Source organism: Quercus suber, unplaced genomic scaffold (assembly GCF_002906115.3).
Source record: "Quercus suber isolate HL8 unplaced genomic scaffold, Cork oak 2.0 scaffold_248, whole genome shotgun sequence".
In the NCBI taxonomy this organism is placed as follows: Eukaryota; Viridiplantae; Streptophyta; class Magnoliopsida; order Fagales; family Fagaceae; genus Quercus; species Quercus suber.
Window position 1 is genome coordinate 762,572 of NW_027069704.1, and position 20,507 is coordinate 783,078.

Sequence of the window (20,507 nt, forward strand, 5' to 3'; positions counted from 1 at the left end):
CTTGGAATCTTCATCATCTGAAGACTCATCTGTGTCACTGCTCTTTGCCTTCAAGGCCATACTCTTGCCTTTACCCGACTTGCCAATCCTAGATAATCCTGTCTCGTAGGTCTACAAATTTCCAACCAGCTCAGTTAAAGGAATCTTGTCAGTGTCCTTTGATTCTTATATAGCAGTAATCTTCGCATGGAATCTCTCGGGTAGAGATCTGAGCACCTTCCTTACAATCTTGGGTTCAGGGATGGTTTCCCCAAGATTGAAGACTGAGTTTACTATGTCCTTGAGCTTGGCATAGAACTCATCAAATGACTCATCCTCTTCCATCTTTATTTCTTCAAAGCTTGTAGTGAGCCTTTGAAGTTTTGAATCCTTGACAGCCTTTGTACCCTCATAGGTTATCTAGAGGATGGTCCATGCTTCCTTTGCAGTTTCAGTAGAGGATATCTTCTTGAACTCCTCATTGGTGACTGCGCTAAATAGAGCATTCAACGCTCTGCTGTTGAAGTTTGCCGCCTTGATCTTAGCGTCATCCCAATCGGCCGGCTCTTCTTTTGGCTTGGTCCAGCCAATCTCTACAGCTTGCTACACCTTCTCATCTAAAGACTGTAAGAAAGCTTTCATGCGTACTTTCCAATATGCATAGTTAGTGCCATTAAATAAAGGATGTATGATTAATGAATGTCCTTTATCCATGACAAACAGGGGTCAATGGATCAACACAGTAAAGATTAAACCTAATCAGAGTGTGCCTACTCTAATACCACTTGATCGGCTACAAACTGAATGACCCCTTGTGATTAAACCAATTAATTACTTAGCCAAGTTATTAATTAATCAATTTAACATACAAATACATGGAAGCACAAACAAATCACAAAAAACTAAATATGCAGCGGAAATTGAAAGACATGGTGATTTGTTTACGAATGGGGAAAACCCTTGCGTCAAAAACTCCATCGGGTGATTTTCTGGTCACCACTCCTGAAACTCCACTATTATCAAATCAAGTGGTCACAAGTAAAGGAATCCCAAGTATCTTACCAATCTATAGTTAAACCCTTACCTAATACCCAATTAGACTTGATCTGTAGTGACAGTTCCCCCTTTTGATGCACGGCTCCCAAGTACGTGACTAACCAATGCGTGGATCCCAGTATGCGACTTCAAACACCAACTTAGAAGAAGAGGTTGGCTGCAAAGTTCTTCAGTTCATCCAATATGATGAAGATCAGGAAGATGCTTGGTCACAAAATCCTTTGGTGCAAATACACAACAACTTTTTCAGAGAAGATGAAGATCAGGAAGATGCTTGAACAAAGTTTGCTCAATGCTTGTGCAACTTATATATATCTTGACGGCTCTTAAAACAATCCTTTTATATGTTTAGGGTTTAGAGAAAAGAAGGCCTAAAAGTATATTCACAGATCCTAAGAAATTAGATCAGAAAATTTGATTTTATAAATCTCGACAGATAGCAGGTGTCGAGGAGCTATCGAGCAGGTGTTGAGTTTTAATGAAATTGCACTTCAACTTGTTTTTCTTGGACAGATTTGATGACTTCAACACTTGATCTTAAAACCTTCTTTCTTGAAGTATTAAAAAACACCTAGAACTACCCAATTACAACTAGAGTGCGTTTTGTCAAAAGATTAGCCAATTTACATAAATAAGTGACATATGTTCTTCACAAGTGAAAATACATATGTCCTAACAGAAATGTAAGCTATAAAGCATAACTTCATCTAACATGAACAGTCATTAAAAAATGACCACAATTAACATTTATCAAGTAAATGATCATTTGGACATGCAATGCAATTAAGAGTAATGCTAAAATCAATTGCATGTCCAACAAACACATAATGCTATAAAAACCAAGATACAAACTAGTATTAAAGAAAACTAAGATTTAAACTAAAGTATTTGAAAGCTTTAAACGAAAGTATAGTAAATATCTAAAAGCTATAAAAACTTAAAGTAAACTAGACTAGCCAAACAATGGTTAGACTATCCAAAAGCGTGTGACTATAGGTAAGCTTCCTCCTTTTGAGCCCACAAATCTCCCCCTTTCAATATGCACACCTCTTTTCATGTGATGCTCTCCCCCTTACTATATGCTATAGTCAAGGATATACAATGAGTTGCTCTCCCCCTTTTTGGCATGAATAGCTAAAAGCTTTCCTCTAGTTTACGTTGAATCTCATCCAACTGTGTTTCAATGGTGGTTAGACGAATTTGAACCTGGTTGTTGGTAGAGTATATGACATTAGCAAGACTATAAATACGCTCATGTAACCCCTCAACCAAGGTTGTCAACCTACTGGAGTGAGAACTAGATGGTCTCGACTGAGTGCTAGTAGGTTGGGGCTTAAGAGTGTGAGGATATGTAGTCTTAGGATGCTCGGGGATAGTGGGAGTAGCTTATCATTGTCCGGAAGGAGTGGCATGTTGGGAGGAGTAACTCTTTGGAGTTTTGGAGGGACTTTGCTTTGCCCTTTTAGTAGAGGAGTGACTCTTGCTCATTTGGAGTGACATCATTGATATTGGTCATTGGCGAAGCAAGATAGTTCCCTCTTTTTGTGGATGAACACTTTTAAGATCAATGATCTTCATTACAAGACTGCAGAAGGGAAGACACATTTGTGTAGCTGATTGTCCTGCCATTTTCCCCATGGTCTGAAATATATGAGCACAAGCTTCTTTGATCAGATGACACAAAAACTATGCTCTTCCAAATTTGATGAAACCAATGTTGGATAGAGGATATAGGCTGGAAAATATGATGAATGTAAGAGTCATGTGCTCTACACGTGGCTCCTTTCGCGAGACAGTCGTGGAATCCACTTGTTCATCCTTTGAAACTTGAGTCTTCACTGATCTCTCACACTCATCCTTTACAATTAATCCCACATACATACAGGGAAAAAATGATTGAAGAAATTACAATCAAATTTGGCACGGAATTAAAGCCAACAAAACATAGTTGGAAATCACAACTTTACAATAATGTTTGTTAATTGTTATTAGGTCAGTTAGAGTTTTTTTTTTTTCTTAATTATTTATTTATTTATTTATTATTATTATTATTATTATTTGTGATTAGATGTATAAAGCCTTAAACCAATTGTAATTATTTAGTTTAGTGAAATCATTCATTCTCTCAAATCTCCTTCTCTTGCTTCTCTATAAGTCTATTATCTTCAAGCTCTCTATTTCATAGTCTTCAATCTCTAAAAATTGCCTTCCATATTATATTGTTATTAATCTTTGCAAATCTTTTAGAGGGAATGTGAAAGGGAAGTTCAATCCAATGATACAATAAATGTTATAGGAATAAACAGTGATTGTATTGTTATTTGTTAATTCACATTTAATTAATTTGTAAAACTGGCATTTTAGATTTTTGGGAGAAAATTGGCCTTTGCCTATTTTGCGCAAAAAATCTAGCATTTTTTCATATTTTCCAAACTAATTAGGAAAATGCCCTTGTTTTGAAACTTGATTTTCTCAAAATTGAGATTCAATGTAAAACTCGATTTGTAGAAAATTGAGTACGGGGCAGTAAAACTTAAAAAATAAAAATAAAAATTGCATGGAACTCAAGTTCATGGAGCTTAAGTTCCATTTAAAACGCCACTATAGGGCTTCCTGAACGCAGCTATAGGTATGAGGCGATCAAACATTAAAAAAAAAAAAAAAAATTTGCATGTAACTTGAGTTCATAGAGATCAAGTTCCATTTAAAACGCCACTATAAGGCTCCCTAAACACAATTATAGCTATGGGGCGATCAAACTTAAAAAAAAAAAAAAAAAAAGGAGGAAAAAAACTTGCATGGAATTTGAGTTCATGGAGCTCGAGTTCCATTTAAAATGCCATGATAGGGCTCCTTGAACACAGCTATAGGTATGAGGCGATCAAACTTAAAAAAAAAAAAAAAAAAAAAAAAAAAAACTTTGCATGGAACTCGAGCTCCTTTTAAAACGCCACTATAGGGCTCCCTGAATGCAGTTATAGGTATGGGGCAATCAAACTTAAAAAAAAAAATAAATAAATAAATAAATTTGCATGGAACTCAAGTTCATGGAGCTCGAGTTCCAGATTTTTTTTTTTAATTTTCAGTTTGTCATAACTTGATTGTCCAAAAATCGAGTTTTAAATTGAAACTCCATTTTTAGAAAATTGAGTTTCAAAACAAGGGCATTTCCCTAATTAGTTTGGGAAAGGGGGCAAAATGATGGATTTAAAAAAAAAAAAAAAAAAAAAGGGCCAAAGCCCATTTTCTTTGAGATTTCTATATTAGTTTGATGTATGGGCAACAATTTAGATTTGGTCTAGCTGATTGAGCCTTACTTGTATGAGTTTCAACTCCAAAATGTAAAACCTCAACGGTTGTTGAAATGCTCAAAGCCTCAGAGGTTGTTAAATTCGAACTTCCATTGATGTGTTTGAATGGCAGGATTTGGACATGTGAACTTGGATTTGGGTTATTAAAATTCAAATATTTTGTTTGAATAGTTCCAACTGGAGTTTACTTTGGCAATGCAAGTGACTTTCCCCCTTTTTGGGATTTCGTGGTTTGCTTTGATTCCTCCAATTCCTTTGGTTTTGGATTCAATCCCAAGTCAGCCTTTAAAGAAGTTAAGGATTTAGATATTACAAATCTACCAAAAATTTTAAACCTTGAAATCCTTGAATATATTTTAAATAACTCAAATTACATTGGAATTTTAGAAATTGTTAAGACGTACTTCATTTGATTTTAAATTGTATAATCTTAGATTATCATATATACAAAATGCATCCAAGTAAGGAATTTTAAAATTTAAATATTTGAAATCAAGGCATTTCAAATTTATTGGTTTAAAAATCCAAATTCAAGTATCCAAACACATCCTTAAAACTTTTATGAATATATGATTTTGTTAGGGTTTTAGTTGCTAATATTTGTCACAATGAAATTAGATTAGGTTGAAAATTTCTGATCCAAACAATCAATAAGATGCGAATGTTGCATCTAAAGAATTCCAACATGCAGAATCTTGCTTGAGCAAGAAATGAAGTTGCTCCAGCAAGCACTGTAGTGTAGAGTGAACATTAACCTCAAGAGAGTATTGAAGGTGCTGAGCTATTTTTGTGGATGAATTTATGCTTACTCAGTAAGCCTTTAGTGTAGCCAGCCATTCCAAATTGGTGAGGGTCTTGGGGTTTGAGTTTTAGTGCTCTGTTTTTGTCATGAAGCATATTTGAGAGTTCATGCTTCTAAGCTTCCCTTTAAAATGAAAAGTACACAATGAGGGAAAGAGAACCCCTGCCTTTAGGTCCAAAAGCCTTCCTTTGATTTCTTTTGTTCTTGCTTCTTTGAACAATCCAAATAACTCATGCCAAGTGTTTGATATAATAAAGAAACAAAAAAAAGATATAATAAAGTTTTCATTATTTCACTCAACTTTCAGTCCCAAAAGTCAGTGTTAGAGGTTGTAAAACCCCACAGCCACGACAATGGTCCTAAGGGTCTACTTGGACAGGGAGGTGAAAAAGTGAGAGGATAAAAAAGTAGGAAAATAGAAGATATTTGGTGCGTGTTTGGCAAAAATTAAAAAGCCAGTTTATTTTACTATTCAACTTATTTTTGCTACCATTATTGGGCCCACTGCACTTTTTGGCACTGTTCATAAGTCTCAATGTACTATTTCAACTAATTTTTACCTTTATCTACAGTACTTTTAGCAAAAAGTTCTCAATTTCAGCAAAATAAGCAGATCCTAAACAGACCCTTAGTTTCCTCTTTTCTGTGTTTGCTTCAGAGGATGGAAAAGTGGAGAGATAAAAAGTTCTTTTGATTGGTTGAGATAAAAAGAGAGGGGATAGCAAATATTCTTTGTGTAAATTTACCTCCATGCCCCTATTAAATAACAAAAGAAATTAGCATAAAAAAATGGAAAAAATAAAATAAAACCAGAATTAAGGGAAAAAAAATGAACAAACCAAAAATAAATACTAATAAATAAAAGAGAATAGAAAACAGAAATGAGAAGTACCCAAAGAAAGACCAAAGTTTTTTTTTTTTTTTTTTTTTTTTTTTTTTTAAGACAAAACGGAAAACAGATGGTAATATAAAAGGACAAATCCAAATAAGAAAACTAATGACAAGAAAACAAAAACAAACACCAAATAATAAAGCTAATGGAAAAAAAAAAGAGCAAATTACAATTTACTCACCTATGGTTTGAAATTTGACACTTTACCCACCTGAGATTTGGTCGAAATTTAAGTTGCTTACCTATGATTTGAAATTCCATAAAGCAAGTGCTCCGCTGGATTCATTTTGATCTTATTTGATATTGTATTTTTATGTTATTTGTGTTTTTGGAGGAGAGAGGCATAAAAGTGAAGCAAAATTACATATTAAGCCCTGTTTTTAATAGAAGTGAGTTACAAAACTTTAACTGAGCTAACCTTAGGTGGATAAAGTATCAAATTTCAAACCACAAGTAAGCAATTTAAATTTCGACCAAATCACAAAAAGTTGTAATTTGCCCTCCAAAAAATGGACAAAAATATTTGAACCCAATTGACTGTCGGTTGGGTACATTGCACAAAAGGGCATTATGGTCTGGAAAAAAAAACATTTTTGTATTCCCTTTTTTTCTCTCTAGTTTTTCAATTTATAGAAAAAACATTTTAGTGGGCTGATGGAGAATCACCTGGGCCCCACTAGTTCTCCTTCCACAAATCCACCAAACCAAACACCCCAATAAATTTATTTCTCTCCCCATTTTCTTTCATATATATATATATATATATTTTCTTTTACTCTCTTTAAAATCCACCTCACCAAATGGACCCTTAGAGTATTAGAGGTTTTAGCTTATTACGGGTGAAAAGCTCATGCAGGAGATCATTAACACTTCATTTATGACTATACAAAGAAATAGAATGAGTAAATTATAAAATAATGAAATGTATTTAAGAAAACTTCCACCACCGCGCACTCTTGGTGCGTTGGTCATTTTATAAGTATAAGCACTTGTGGGGTGTGGGGGGAAAGGGTCGGGGTTCAAGTCTCCAGGAGAGAGTTTCACACACATATACACTTAGATTAGGCTAGAGTAAAATTTTTATCTTGTATAAAAAAAAAAAAAAAAAAAAAAATTCCACAACATCATTGCACCACCTAATACATAACGCCTTTCTCTGGTGCACATCTATGCCTGCCCTTCAAGCTGGCAGTGACTCGCGCCTGGCCTACCTGCCGGTGAAGGCTCGTAAGACTACGTCAGGTCCGGTGCCCAAGTGTTGACTCCTCCAATGGTTAATCACTATGGGGCTGGGAGAGCATCAAGGGAATGTCATGGGAAAGGGCCATCAGGCGCTCTTGCATCTGCTCCTCTCTTCACGTCGACACCATCCGCACCAGCCTGGGGTTGTTGGTAGCCTTGAAACAAGTTTGCCTCAGCCATCCCTTCTAGGGTTAGCTTTAGAACAGGCCCGTCTAGGCCTCTGTTTGTATAATGTATTTATTTTCTATTTAATAAAATGCTGCAATGTTTATTCCCTTTACTTTTTCTCTGAATCTTCTGCTTTTCTGCAATGATTATTTCTTGTGTGAGCGCGTCATTGTTTGTTGTTCCTTCTTCCCCCCCCCCCCCCTTTTTATGGGATTCGGGATCGATGTCGCTAGTGGTGACAAAAAATTGCCTAACCTCGCGTAAGCCCCCAACGGGGGAATCATTGACCGTTACGCTTGCTAACGCACTAGTTCTCCCCACAGAATGCGTCAATTGTAGGGACCAGGTTTGAGCACTTCTACTGTTGAGGGAGTGGACTCAAGCCCAGTTAGCCCAATATAATGAATTTGTAAAGAGCGAGTTCAAGAACTAGGCCCTAGCAAGCAGACAACGCCCAATGTGGCATTCACCTCCATTAAAGGCTGGCAGATCAAGATTACCCTCCAAGGTGTGCCCTCAGAACCGGTCTGAGGAGCTTGACAGTGGTCTCTCCCTCTTTCCCGAGGATCGTCCATGAAAAAAGCCCCCTTTTTTGATCTATTTCTTCCCCTTATATAGCCCTTTTTCACAATCTCTCTCTTCCACTTGTTGATCATCCATGCCCCTCCCTTCTGACCGCCCGTCCCATCAGCCGCTTTACCAGTGCTCATATGAGTTGCAGCAACCAAGGCTACCCTATCCAGAGGTCACATCTCCATTAGTGTGGCCAGGGAGTTAGGTGAGCGCATTTAGTGTGGAGGTGACAGCTTATCCTGGACTTACTCCTCCGCTTAGTGTTGATCTCGGTTGGCTAAGGGCAGGGTCATCCTTAACAGGGTTCCTGGCAACTCAGACTTTCACACTTCGTCCTCAGACGTTACTTCCTCCTCGGCATGGGCCTTGGGCCGAATGTAAAGTGGGCCGAGGTTGCCAAGTTCTTAGGCCCCACATACTACTAGTCCTAAATTTTACAAGGTAAGAAATTTTAAGGGGTATTTGGTACATGCACTTAGAAACATATGTTTTATTGTTTGAAAAGATGTGTGGAAATATGTGTAATGTTATTTAAAAATTAAAAACATGTGTTTGAGTTGCCATACCAAACGGGGCCTTAGTCTTTCATGTTTTAAATTAGTGTTTAGTCTTTAAAGTTTTAAAAATAAGCATAATTAGTTTCTTTATCTACTTCGCTAATTTTTTTTTTTTTTTTTTAATGTTTGTCACTTATAGAGTAATGAAGTGACATTTTTAAATAACGTATTAGCTAAATTTTTGTATTAAAATAATTACCCTATGGTAATCCCAACTCATACCCGTTTGATATTGGTACTTCTCTGGATTGAAGCCTGTAGGGTTTAATGCTGGAAAATTCCTTGACCATGCATCTTGTTTTGACTGTATTTTTCTAATTCTAAGTACAAGTTCAAGTTTGAAAATGCAACTCAAGAAAGGACAATCAATATGTTCTCTAATAACCCTCAATTATCTCGGGAATGATTAACTAATTAAATAGTTAATCACACAACAAATGATATGTAAATGCCAAAAATATTATAACCAAAGCAATAAAAATATTATGACATAGAGGTGACATTACAAGTCACATTATCAGACCAAGAAATAGATCAGTTTCTGGTATATATAGGCGAAATTGAATTTCAAATCTCTTATTCAACCATCGAAGACTTTAACAGTTGAACTAACTGAAACCCATTACAAGCCACATTCAAACAATAAAAATAGCTATAATAATTATGTATGTAAAAATGTAATTTATTATAAAATAAAATCCATAAATTTGATTATGAGGGCATATAATTCTAACGTAAATAACAAAAAGTAGCAGTGATTCCTTTGTATTAACAGCGCCTTCTAGAACAAAAATTACAAATATTAAACTCATGTTCAAATATAGATTTCATTTCTCTTAATTTGCGTAAAACATTTTGCTTAAAATAATTTCGTACATTTTCCTATTTTTGGTGAAATCGGAACGTGCAAGTAAATAGAATAGTCTAGATAAAAAACAGACAACCACACATTAATGGACGAAAAATGAATTATGCTTTGCAGAAATCATTTTCTGCCTCACATAATGTTATATTAGAAATAAATAGGTCATGTCATCTCTTCTCTCGAGCATTTTGTTTTTCTTTTCTTTTTATTTGTGATTAATGGTGGTGCAATGATGTTGTGGAATTTTTTTTTTTTTTTTTTTTTTATACAAGATAAAAATTTTACTCTAGCCTAATCTAAGTGTATATGTGTGTGAAACTCTCTCCTGGAGACTTGAACCCCGACCCTTTCCCCCCACACCCCACAAGTGCTTATACTTATAAAATGACCAACGCACCAAGAGTGCGCGGTGGTGGAAGTTTTCTTAAATACATTTCATTATTTTATAATTTACTCATTCTATTTCTTTGTATAGTCATAAATGAAGTGTTAATGATCTCCTGCATGAGCTTTTCACCCGTAATAAGCTAAAACCTCTAATNCCTCATCCAAAGCCATCCCATTCCTCCAAACTCTGATCATAATCCTGGCAAAATTATTGAAGGGGCTTAGAGGGCTGAAGGGCCATGTTTCCTGTTTAACTAGAGGGTTCGTGGAGTGTGGAAAGACAATTCCCCCAGAAAGCCTTATATAGAGGGCGAAGGTTGGTGGGAATTGGTCCACACGGAATTCGAAAGAAGAAGTATCAGCGGCATTAATCCTGACCGAATTCCAAAGAAGCCATCAATCACTGGATCTGCATTGATCCACGAGGATATTAATGAGAGTGCGCCTCACACATCGAAGCGTCAAGCGCGAAACAGTCATGAGACGTCTCGTGATTGAAGAGGGTGGAAACTTGGAGTGAAGGAGGGGCTATTGCCACGCGTGAGGATAAAATCTGAGCCACCCCTGTCCAAGGCAGCACGGGGTCAAGGGTCCGGTCTGAGGAATAGCCCACTTCCGTCAAAGCAAGGCTGAGGCCGACATCACGCTAAAAACAAACTTCCTAGCGCGGGGGACAAATTCCTTCACTCCAAGTAGAAGAACACCTGGGTGCTAGGCTGAACCAAGTTCTTCCACGGTCCTCAAACCCAAACCTTCGGTGAAACTAGTTACTTATAGAAGAACACCTGGGTACTAGGCTGAACCAAGGTCTTCCTCGGTCCTCGGACCCAAACCTTCGGTGAAACTAGTTACTTACAAAAGAACACCTGGGTACTAGGCTGAACCAAGGTCTTCCACTGTCCTCGGACCCAAACCTTTGGTAAAACTAGTTACTTACAGAAGAACACTTGGGTACTAGGCTGAACCAAGGTCTTTCACGGTCCTCGGACCCAAACCTTCGGTGAAACTAGTTACTTACAGAAGAACACCTGGGTACTAGACTGAACCAAGGTCTTGCATGGTCCAAGGACTCAACCTATGGGGAAACTAGTTACTTACAGAAGAACATAAGTGTTAGACAGAACCAAGGCCTTGCATGGTCCTCGGACTCAACCTTATAGAAAAACTGACCATCTAAATATACTTGGGTACTAGACTGAACCAAGGTCTTGCATGGTCCAAGGACTCAAGCCTATGGGAAAACTAGTTACTTACAGAAGAACATAAGCGTTAGACAGAACCAAGGCCTTGCATAGTCCTCAGACTCAAGCCTATGGAAAAACTAACCACCAAAATATACCTGGGTACTAGACTGAACCAAGGTCTTGCATAATCTAAGGACTCAAGCCTATGGGGAAATTAGTTACTTATAGAAGAACATAAGTGTTAGACAGAGCTAAGGCCTTGCATGGTCCTCGGACTCAAGCTTATGGGAAAACTAACCACCCAAATATACCTGGGTACTAGACTGAACCAAGGTCTTGCATGGTCTAATGACTCAAGCCTATGAGGAAACTAGTTACTTACAGAAGAACACCTGGGTACTAGACTGAACCAAGGTCTTGCATGGTCCAAGGACTCAAGCCTATGGGGAAATTAGTTACTTACAGAAGAACACTTGGGTATTAGACTGAACTAATGTCTTGCATGGTCCAAGGACTCAAGCCTATGAGGAAACTAGTTACTTACAGAAGAATATAAGCGTTAGGCAGAACCAAGGTCTTGCATGGTTCTCGAACTCAAGCCTATGGGGAAAGTAACCACTGTAAGAAAAACCTAGGGGCCAGGCCAAACCAAGGTATTGCGTGGTCTTCAAACTCAAACCTAAGGGAAAATTAGCTACTTACAGGAGAACAAAAGTGTTGGATAGAACCAAGATATTGAGCAAAGCATTATGATCGATGCAAAACTGCAAGTGCACAGTATCGTAGTTTTATAGTAGAGTGATGAGAAGAGTATCGTCCTCAGGGATTGGTAACTTACTTTTGACAAATACCAAAATTATGCTAATCTCGATTTTATCTAGAGAAGTCACTAAGGTTGTTGTAATTGAAATTTAAAATAAAATCAAATTAAAGAAAATAAGTAGAGGAAAAAAAAAATATGTTGTTCAAAGATCAAATTAATGGGAAGAAAACTTCTAGGAAATCGATTTCACCTAATCCCTCACTATGCTTTACTCATCTAGCTAATTTAATTTAATTCTCTATGTTTGTTAGCAATCTCCAATAAACATCCAAAAGCCTCTTTCGACAGTCAATTGGAAACATTATTGTTCATCAATTTACACAAGAGTATGCCATTTAATAAAGCAAGAAAGCATTAAGACCAAAGATTTTAATACTACATAGGCTCATATAAGTCTTTCGATCTCTATATTTACCTATGCCAAAATATTCAAGATCTATCCTATAATTCCCTCTTTCGACAGCAAATCACAAGATCAAAATCATCTAATTAATGGCCGGTTAATTAGAAGCAATAAGCTCAGAATAAATCAGACAAACATGAAGAGAATTAATTCAAATTTACATGGAAAAACAAGCATAGTTCGGAATTAAATTACATTGTTTTCCTAGAATAAAGAAAATTTAGTTCATGCTGAAAATTAAATTCAATAAAAACGAATTCACCATAATGTTTCTGAGAAGATTTGAAGGAAAAAATGAACACAAAAATCTGTTTCAGCCTCCCCTTTCTTTCTGCATTAGCTTCAGCCCTCTGTTTCAGCGTTTTTCCTCTGTTTCAGCCTCTCTGTTTCAACGTTTTTCCTCTGTTTCAGCCCCTCTGTTTCAGCGTTTTTCTCTTGTTTCAGTGTCTTCTGCTTCAGTTCAGCCTCCCTTTTCAGTTTCAGCCTCTCTGTTCGGCAAAGAACGTGTTCTCTTTTTTCAGTTTCAGCCTCCCTTTTCTTTTCTCTTTCAGCGCCTCCCTTTTCTTCTAAATGTGTTGCCCTTTTTCAGCCCAAAAACGTTCCACTTTTCAGCCCAAAAACCTTCCTCTTTTTAGCCCAAAACGTTGCTCTGTTTCAGCCCAAAAATCTTCCTCTTTTCAGCCTAAAACGTGGCTCTTTTTCAGCCTTTTTCTCCAACGTTTTTTTTTCTGTTTTAGCCCTCCTTCTTTTTAGTGTTCAGCTGCCTCTCTTTTCAGTTCAGTCGTGGTGCCCTTTTCAGCCCAAAACATTCCTCTGTTTAGCCTAATATTCTCTCTACCTGCTTCATGTCTCTTTTATTTGGTTAAATCTTTATTTCCTTCAAATCTGCAATAAAATTTAAATAACAATAATGAAGTCTAAAATCAACAAAAATAAATAAAATTAGACTAAAATTTAAAGTTAAGAAGTGATAAATTATGCCAAATTATGCAAGTCATCACATTAAAATACGACAAGTGAAAGGAAGCATCATTCGAAGAATTAAAAACAAACAATTGGATATATTACACAAAAAATAGTTTCGTTAAAATGTCACCATGACAAAAAGCAAAAATGAAAAGAAAGCAGGATCAGGATGGCCCCAACTGTCAACACAGGATAGCCCAACGAGAAGGCCTAATTCCCCAACTTGATAGACAACTTGTCCTGAGGAGTCTTTTGGAGGGTTTCGACTGGTGCCTTGAGACCCTAGCTCGAAGAGGCTACTTCGGAGGACCTTCCCCCAGCAAGAGGGATCTGATGGACAGCAAGCGTAGCTTGGGAGTTAGCAGAAGGCTTCACCGCATCTTGTGGCGCTTCTTGGCTATCAATCCCTGCCCCCTCTAATGTTCCGTGGCGCTCGGTCTCTTCAATAGGCTTATCAGCTAAAGTTGAGTCCTCGACAACACTGGCATGGCCTTCATCTATCGCTTGTAAGGCGGAGCCCACCTTAGGAGCGACGGGGACAAGCTCGCGAATTACGAGGGTGTAATACACCCTGTCGGCCCTCCTGAGCTCAGACAAGGCCTCGACCCCTACTTGGTTGAGAGCCTCACTCCAGGTCTGGGAGCAGTAGCGCCTGCATACTTCAGGCACTTGAGCCTTAAGGGTAGCCTCGATCTTAGCCACTACCTCAGCAAAGGCCTCTTCCTCCGCTTGCTCTATGGAGCGCTCAGCATCTATTCTTACAAACACGGCCTCTTCTTTAGCCCTCACGGCCTTGCCCCTGGCGTACTCGGCAACACCTCTCGCCCCTACTGCCTCGACCAACTTCTACTTTAGGTCGGCAATATGCTCTTTGGCAACCTGCAGCTAACCCTCAACATCCCACAAGCGCCCTGTCTGGTCCTCGGCTTGTTTCATAGCGTCGGTTAGGTTAGATGCTGCGCTATCTCGGGCCCTTGTCATCTACTCCAAATCCTCCATTGCCTTCTTGAGCTCAGCCTCAGATCTCTTAAGGGTATTCGCGGCATTCAAGTACTTGTCGCGCTTCTGGCCCAGAACTTTACCCTGGCTGTCGGCCTCCTCGTCCAGCCTAAAAGTGGCCTGGATAGCCTCCCAGCCAAAGCAAGTACACCGTAAGTTGGGGACTAAGCAATAAAATTCAAACAAGGGAACGGGTCTCAGAAGTCTTACCATGCCAGGTACCTCTTAAGGTTATGGGCAACTTCTTGCCTCCTTATACCCCTCAGTTAGGCCATGTCAATGGGGAGAATGAGGGACCTCTTCAGGGCATCAGCTACGCGAGCCCCCTCGCCCTCTCGAAAGTCCCTGAGAGTGGCATTGTCCATCAAAGGCTTCTCGTGAAGCATGGCAGCGGGCAGCCAGGCCTGGGGCTCGGACCGCTGGACAACCTCTTTCCCCTTACTCTGACCACCAATCCTCAACTGCTTGGAAGGTCGGCGAGCTTCATCTTTCTCTTGGGAGGAATGAGATCTCCCCCCATCCACAGGGTCTTCGCCCTTGGAAGGCCTCTTCCTCTTCGGGTCGGTGGACTCGAGCCAAGGGTCCGAGATTGTCGGAGTGAAGGACGACTTGGCCTGTGCAGGCAAAGGCTTAAGTGGGGGAGGAGGACGCTTGGGTGCGAGTGAAAGAGGCTTGGGCTGTGACTCCCTCAATGCATCCTTCCCTGGCTTGCCCTCAAACAAGTCAAACAGACTGGTTCGGGGTTGCCTCTTAGAACCCATTTCGACCCGAATGCCAGCCCTTGGAGGCAGGAGATCGCCTTCAGACAAATGGGGATCCCCCAAGTCTCCAGAAGGATCCTCGGATAGATAGGCTTGGTCGAATGCACCAAATTCGTTCTCGGACGAACCCAGATCAACTACTTCTTCCTCCTTTTCCAAACTCTCTCCCTTTACCGTCGGGCAATGGAGACCATCATGCCATTCCCCTGACACAATGAGAAAATCTTGATTTAACCCTTTACTGGACTCAGGGAGGCACTAGATAAGCCGAACCCTATCATCCCTCGTCTTCATGTAGTACGACTTGCCTTTCAGGAGTTGGAGGTTATAGTACCAGTTCACGTCATGGTGGATTAACCTCAACCCCATCTTCTTATTTAGGGCGTCTACGCAGCCTAGTGCCCTAAACACATTGACGGCACACTGGGTGGAAGCTAACCGAAAATGCCTGAGGTAGCCGCTCGTCACCGGGCCATAGGGATTCTCATGCCCCCTTCTAAGAAGGCGATTATGGGAATCACAACCTCGCCCTCTTCCCTCCTAATATACCAGTCCCTTTCCTCGCAATACCTCAAGCCCATGTTACTGGGTATCCTATAATCAGCGATAAATTTCTCCATCGCCTCTTCAGACTCAACTAATTTCTTAAATCTACCCATTCCTAGCAATGACTAAAAGACTCAAGAAAGAACGAAGGAAGGAAAGGAGTCAAGGAAGAAGTTTGAGCTAGAGAGAAGAGGACTTATAGAAATGAGGAAAAGCTCCTCGGACAGTCCTTTTATGTTGGAAAGGGACACTGATTGGGTTGGAGGTTTAACCGGATTCAGAGTATGTGCGCCAAAGTTCTTGAATGCAAAAATAAGGAGGCAAAGCGGTTCAAACAAGTATTTATATCCTTAATTAGAGATAACCGGGCAGAGTTTCCCGCCCATAAAGGCAAGAAATCGCCACCGACTGATTGCCATTACACCGTTGGACGTGGGGAGCGTGGAGCCACCAGAATTTAATGCGGGTGCGTACTGTATATCGAGGCGCCAGAAACGTGCCTTGGGCAGGCGAAAAAACTCCAACGCTGAGTAGGCCGAGGCTAGGCGAGTCATGACGAAGGCCTGAGGATATCAAAACCCTCCTCCCTCTCCGAGGATACGGACAACAGGATTTTAAGGGGCTATTGTGGGGCCTGAGAACTTAGCAACCTCGGCTCACTTTACATCCGGCCCAAGGCCCATGCCAAGGAGGAAAGAACGTCCGAGGATGAAGTGTGAAAGTTTGAGTTGCTAGGAACCCTGCCGAGGATGACCCTGCCCTCGGCCAACTGAGACTAACACTAAGCGGAGGAGCAGGCCCAAGATAAGCTGTCACCTCCACACTAAATGCGCTCACCTAACCCCCTGGCCGCACTAATGGAGATGTGACCTCTGGACAGGGTAGCCTTGGTTGCTGCAACTCATATGAGTGCTGGTAAAGTGGCTGATAGGACGGGCGGTCAAAAGAGAGGGGCATGGATGATCAACAAGTGGAAGAGAGAGATTATGAAAAAAGGGCTATATAAGGGGAAGAAACAGATCAGCTAGGGGGTTCTGGTCCCTGGACGATCCCCTGGGAGAGAGGGAGACCATTGTCAAGCTCCTCAGACCAGTTCCGAAGGCGCACCTTGGAGGGTAATCTTGGTCTGCTAGCCTTCAACGGAGGTGAATGCCACATTGGGTGTTGTCCGCTCGCTAGGGCCTAGTTTTTGAACCCGCTCTCTACAAATTCATTGTACTGGGCTAACTGGGCTTGAGTCCACTCTCTCAACAGTAGAAGTGCTCAAACCCGATCCCTACACCTATAATTTCATGAATGTTTTTGTTTGAGCAAAATCTCTAAAGCTCAAATCTTTGTGTGTTGTTAAATTTACGTCAAAGAATTTATACTAGCAATTGGACTTCAAATCCCTTGATTTTAAATCGTCAAATCTAAATATGAGCGAAGAGTTTAATCTATCATCTATTGTTAAAATAATAAGGGAATTTATGGTAGTAATTGTTCTTGCCAATGAGCTCTGCTCAACCAGCACCTCCTACCCTCATGTATTCTAGGGGAGGGTGAGCTTGTGCATTGAAGATCCATTGGGTGCGTGCATGCAACCTTAAGGATTCCAAAGTGGTTTATGTATTTCTTATCCTCTTCATTAAGATTCAGATACTGAGATTTGTTGTTTCTTTGATCCTTATTGAACTAGTGTTGAATTGATGGTTTTCTGTCATTAACTGTTGTTTTGCTTGCTTGTTAGATATGGAGACAGATAATGAAAATTATCAGACTAATGATGTTGAAAGAGACAGTGATGCTTGTGGTCATGAATTTGACCATGGTAGTGATCATGGTAACTCTCATGGATCCTCTTCAGATGATAAAAATAGTGTTAATGATTACGATTATGATTCTGAGCAAAGAAATGCAAGCCGGTATCTTGCAGTTTTGACATGCACTACAGATGTGATGCCTCGAAGGGGGTTGCTTATGCAGACACTGTGTCGCAGTAATCCCGTATTTAAGAGTGCGTTTTGCTTCTGTACAAGATGAATGCTTCAAATTTTACGAGGACATAAAAGGGAATGTTAAACCATTATTGAGAAATCTTGATGGGCAGATTAGCCTCTCAGTAGATATACTGAGTTGTCGAAAGTTTTGTGCGTATATGTGCCTAAAAGCCCATTTTATTGATAAATATTGGAATTTGATGAATTTGGTTCTCAATTATCATCGTATATGTGAAGTGGGCGATGATTGCGTTGTTGAAGTCATTTTGAAGGTTCTGAAAGACTGGGACATTGGGAACAAGATAGCCAATATTACATTTCTAACTGGCTCAGTAGAAAACAAAGAGATTGGTGAGATCAAAGATTATGTCCAAGAGACGAAGAAGCTCCAATTTAATGGTCAGCGATTTCGTCTGTTTTGCTGTGCTGACATTTTCAAACGTATGGTGCAGGATGCATTTGAAGCGATATGGATGACAATTCGAATTGATTTTCAAATGTACTTTGGGAAACCATCTAGTGGCAGTAGGTGGGATGCAGTATATGACAGGCTAAAGATGGCTTTAGAGCGTGAGGCTAAGGAAGAGTTCAAAGAAGAGCATGACCGGGACAAGCCATCTGCTGATGAGTTAAAGAAAGTTGAAGGCATTTGTAAACTCTTAGAGAGCTTATATAATGCAGCAAAAGCTGTCTTTGAAACAAAATATTCAACGGCAGGCATCTATTTTCAGAATCTTCAAGAGGTACGGGCTACTTTGACCAAGGAGACTAATTCTTCAGACAGTTTTATTAGAGATGTGGCTACAGAAATGCATAAGAGGTTTGAGAAGTATTGGAAAAAAATGTTCTTGTTATTGGCAATTGCTACAGTGATGGATCCTCGGTATAAGATAACGTACTTTGAGTTCTCGTCCTCAAAATATGGTGGTAAAGATGGCAACACTGAAGTTTCTACCGTACTTATGGCCATTCGCAGTCTCTATGATGATTATAATACCCGATTTCTCGATAATGAAAATCTTGTGAGCAATCGTACTTCTTCTAATTCAGAAAGTGAGACTCCCAGGCCAGTTAAGTGGGGGTGCCTTAGTTCTGATGCTTCTAAGCGGTTACAAGATTACCAGCAGTTCATTGAATCTACTAATCAACCTCTGAAGTCGGAGCTAGATTTGTATTTGGAAGAACCTGTCTTGCGTTGGACCCAGGATTTTAACATTTTGAGTTGGTGGAAAGCTGCAAGCCCAAGGTATCCTATCCTTTCCAGGATTGCTTGTGATTATTTGTCAGTTCCTGTGTCTGTTGTTACTTCCATAGATGAATTTTTTTACCATGGAAAGAGGAATCAGTCCACGACGTTATGCTTCCTTCAAACCAGACTTGATAAATGCCATAATGTGTACTCAGAGTTGGGTCCCTATTGAACTCAAATCCATGGCCAAATCTTCTCTGGGGTTTGGGGAAATGCTGGAAGACATTAAATTGGTAGATGAATTCATTTAGAATTGGGTGCATTTTGTTGGTTTTTGTGGCTCATACTTCTTGTGTTACTTTTGCTGCAAGGTTTACTTAATATGCCTAGTTACTTTAGTGAATGCATATTATACTACTTTAAGGGTGATGGCTTCCTCAGTAAAGAATGCCTTATTGTGTAGTCCATAGTTGTGTCCTGCTAGTGTCATGTCAGCTATTTGTTCTGTTCTAAGTGACTCAGAATGATTTGGTAGAGCAATTGTAATATGCTAAAGATTCACGTTACTCAAGTCAAGTATTTTATGAGCTTTTTTTTTTTTTTACTTCTGCTGTTGTCAAATTTCATTACTCTGCATAAGTTTACAATGTTGTTGGTATTTTTCTTGTTTCCTATTTATTCTCCCAACAAATATTGACAGTGTGCTAGAAGTCTGGAAGAGTTATTTTAAGATTACTTTTATCATAACATTTTCCACAACTATTCTATGTAACAAACTGTGATTGATTTTTTATTATTTTTACATGGACTCGTAACGTTTTGTGTGAAAGTTTGTGGTCCTAGAATTTTTGTTTCTTTAAACCATTAATGCATTGGTTTTTCTGTTCAAAAAGTTTGTGTGTATTAATTAAGAAGCTGAATTATACAGTATTTCGGCTGGAAAATCCAATACAAACCCAATGCAAAAGACTTGGAGAGTATTATCATTTAAATTCTAGTACAATCAATTGCTTTAAAAGTTTAATTGGTTAGGAAAGAGAGAATTTGACCATGTATGTAACTATTATACTAACAATATTATCATCAAATTGAATCATTCTTGCACTATGTTGGATCGTAGTTTGGTTAATCAACATAACTAAGCAAAAATCAAAATACAACCACAATTAATTTACTTCTCACTACTATCATCAAATCGAATATTTATTCTGGGCCATACTGGATCTAAGTTTGATTAATCAACATGAAAAGCCCATTAACAAAACTGTAACTCATTTGTCAATGAAAACTCGCGGCCATCACTAATAAAACCCTCAACCGTCCGATCTAATATTGAGGCCACGTGGAACGCAACAGTGACCCCATGATTTTTTTTTTCCCGCGCAAAACCAAACGACAGCTCGTTTTACAAGGGTCTCTCTCTCTCTCCCTTACTTCTTTCTTATAAATGAATCAAAGAAAACCACAAAACCAAAAAGACAAAGGAGGTTTCTGAACTCTGAAGCAGAGCCTCTTCTCTTAGACGTTTCGCTCTCAAAAGACGACGACACCAGGTATGTCATACGTTAATCTGATAATCAATGTCGTTTCATTATTTTAAAAGAGATTCTGTTTGGTTGCTGAGAAAAAAAGCAAAGAAATCAAATAAGAAAGTATTAATAAAACGTAATGTTTCTTTGTTAGTTAAACATTGCTCAGATGATGAAATGAAATCATATATCTTATGCTATAACGTGCCTAAAGTTTTTCTTTAATATGGTGCATTTGGATGGTGATTAAGTTAAAAAAAAAATGATTTTTTATTTATTTGAAACCTTCATAATTT

General features: G+C 39.1%; 1 protein-coding gene across 1 annotated transcript; it reads left to right on the top strand.

Annotated features, from left to right (window-relative positions):
• Nucleotides 1-15,412: 15,412 nt before the first annotated feature.
• On the top strand, nucleotides 15,413-18,914 carry LOC136070639 (zinc finger BED domain-containing protein RICESLEEPER 1-like). Its single transcript, XM_065780830.1, has 3 exons — nucleotides 15,413-15,557; nucleotides 17,244-17,500; nucleotides 17,604-18,914. Exons 1-3 carry the CDS (start codon nucleotides 15,413-15,415, stop codon nucleotides 18,912-18,914), a joined length of 1,713 nt encoding a protein of 570 aa, XP_065636902.1.
• Nucleotides 18,915-20,507: the final 1,593 nt, after the last annotated feature.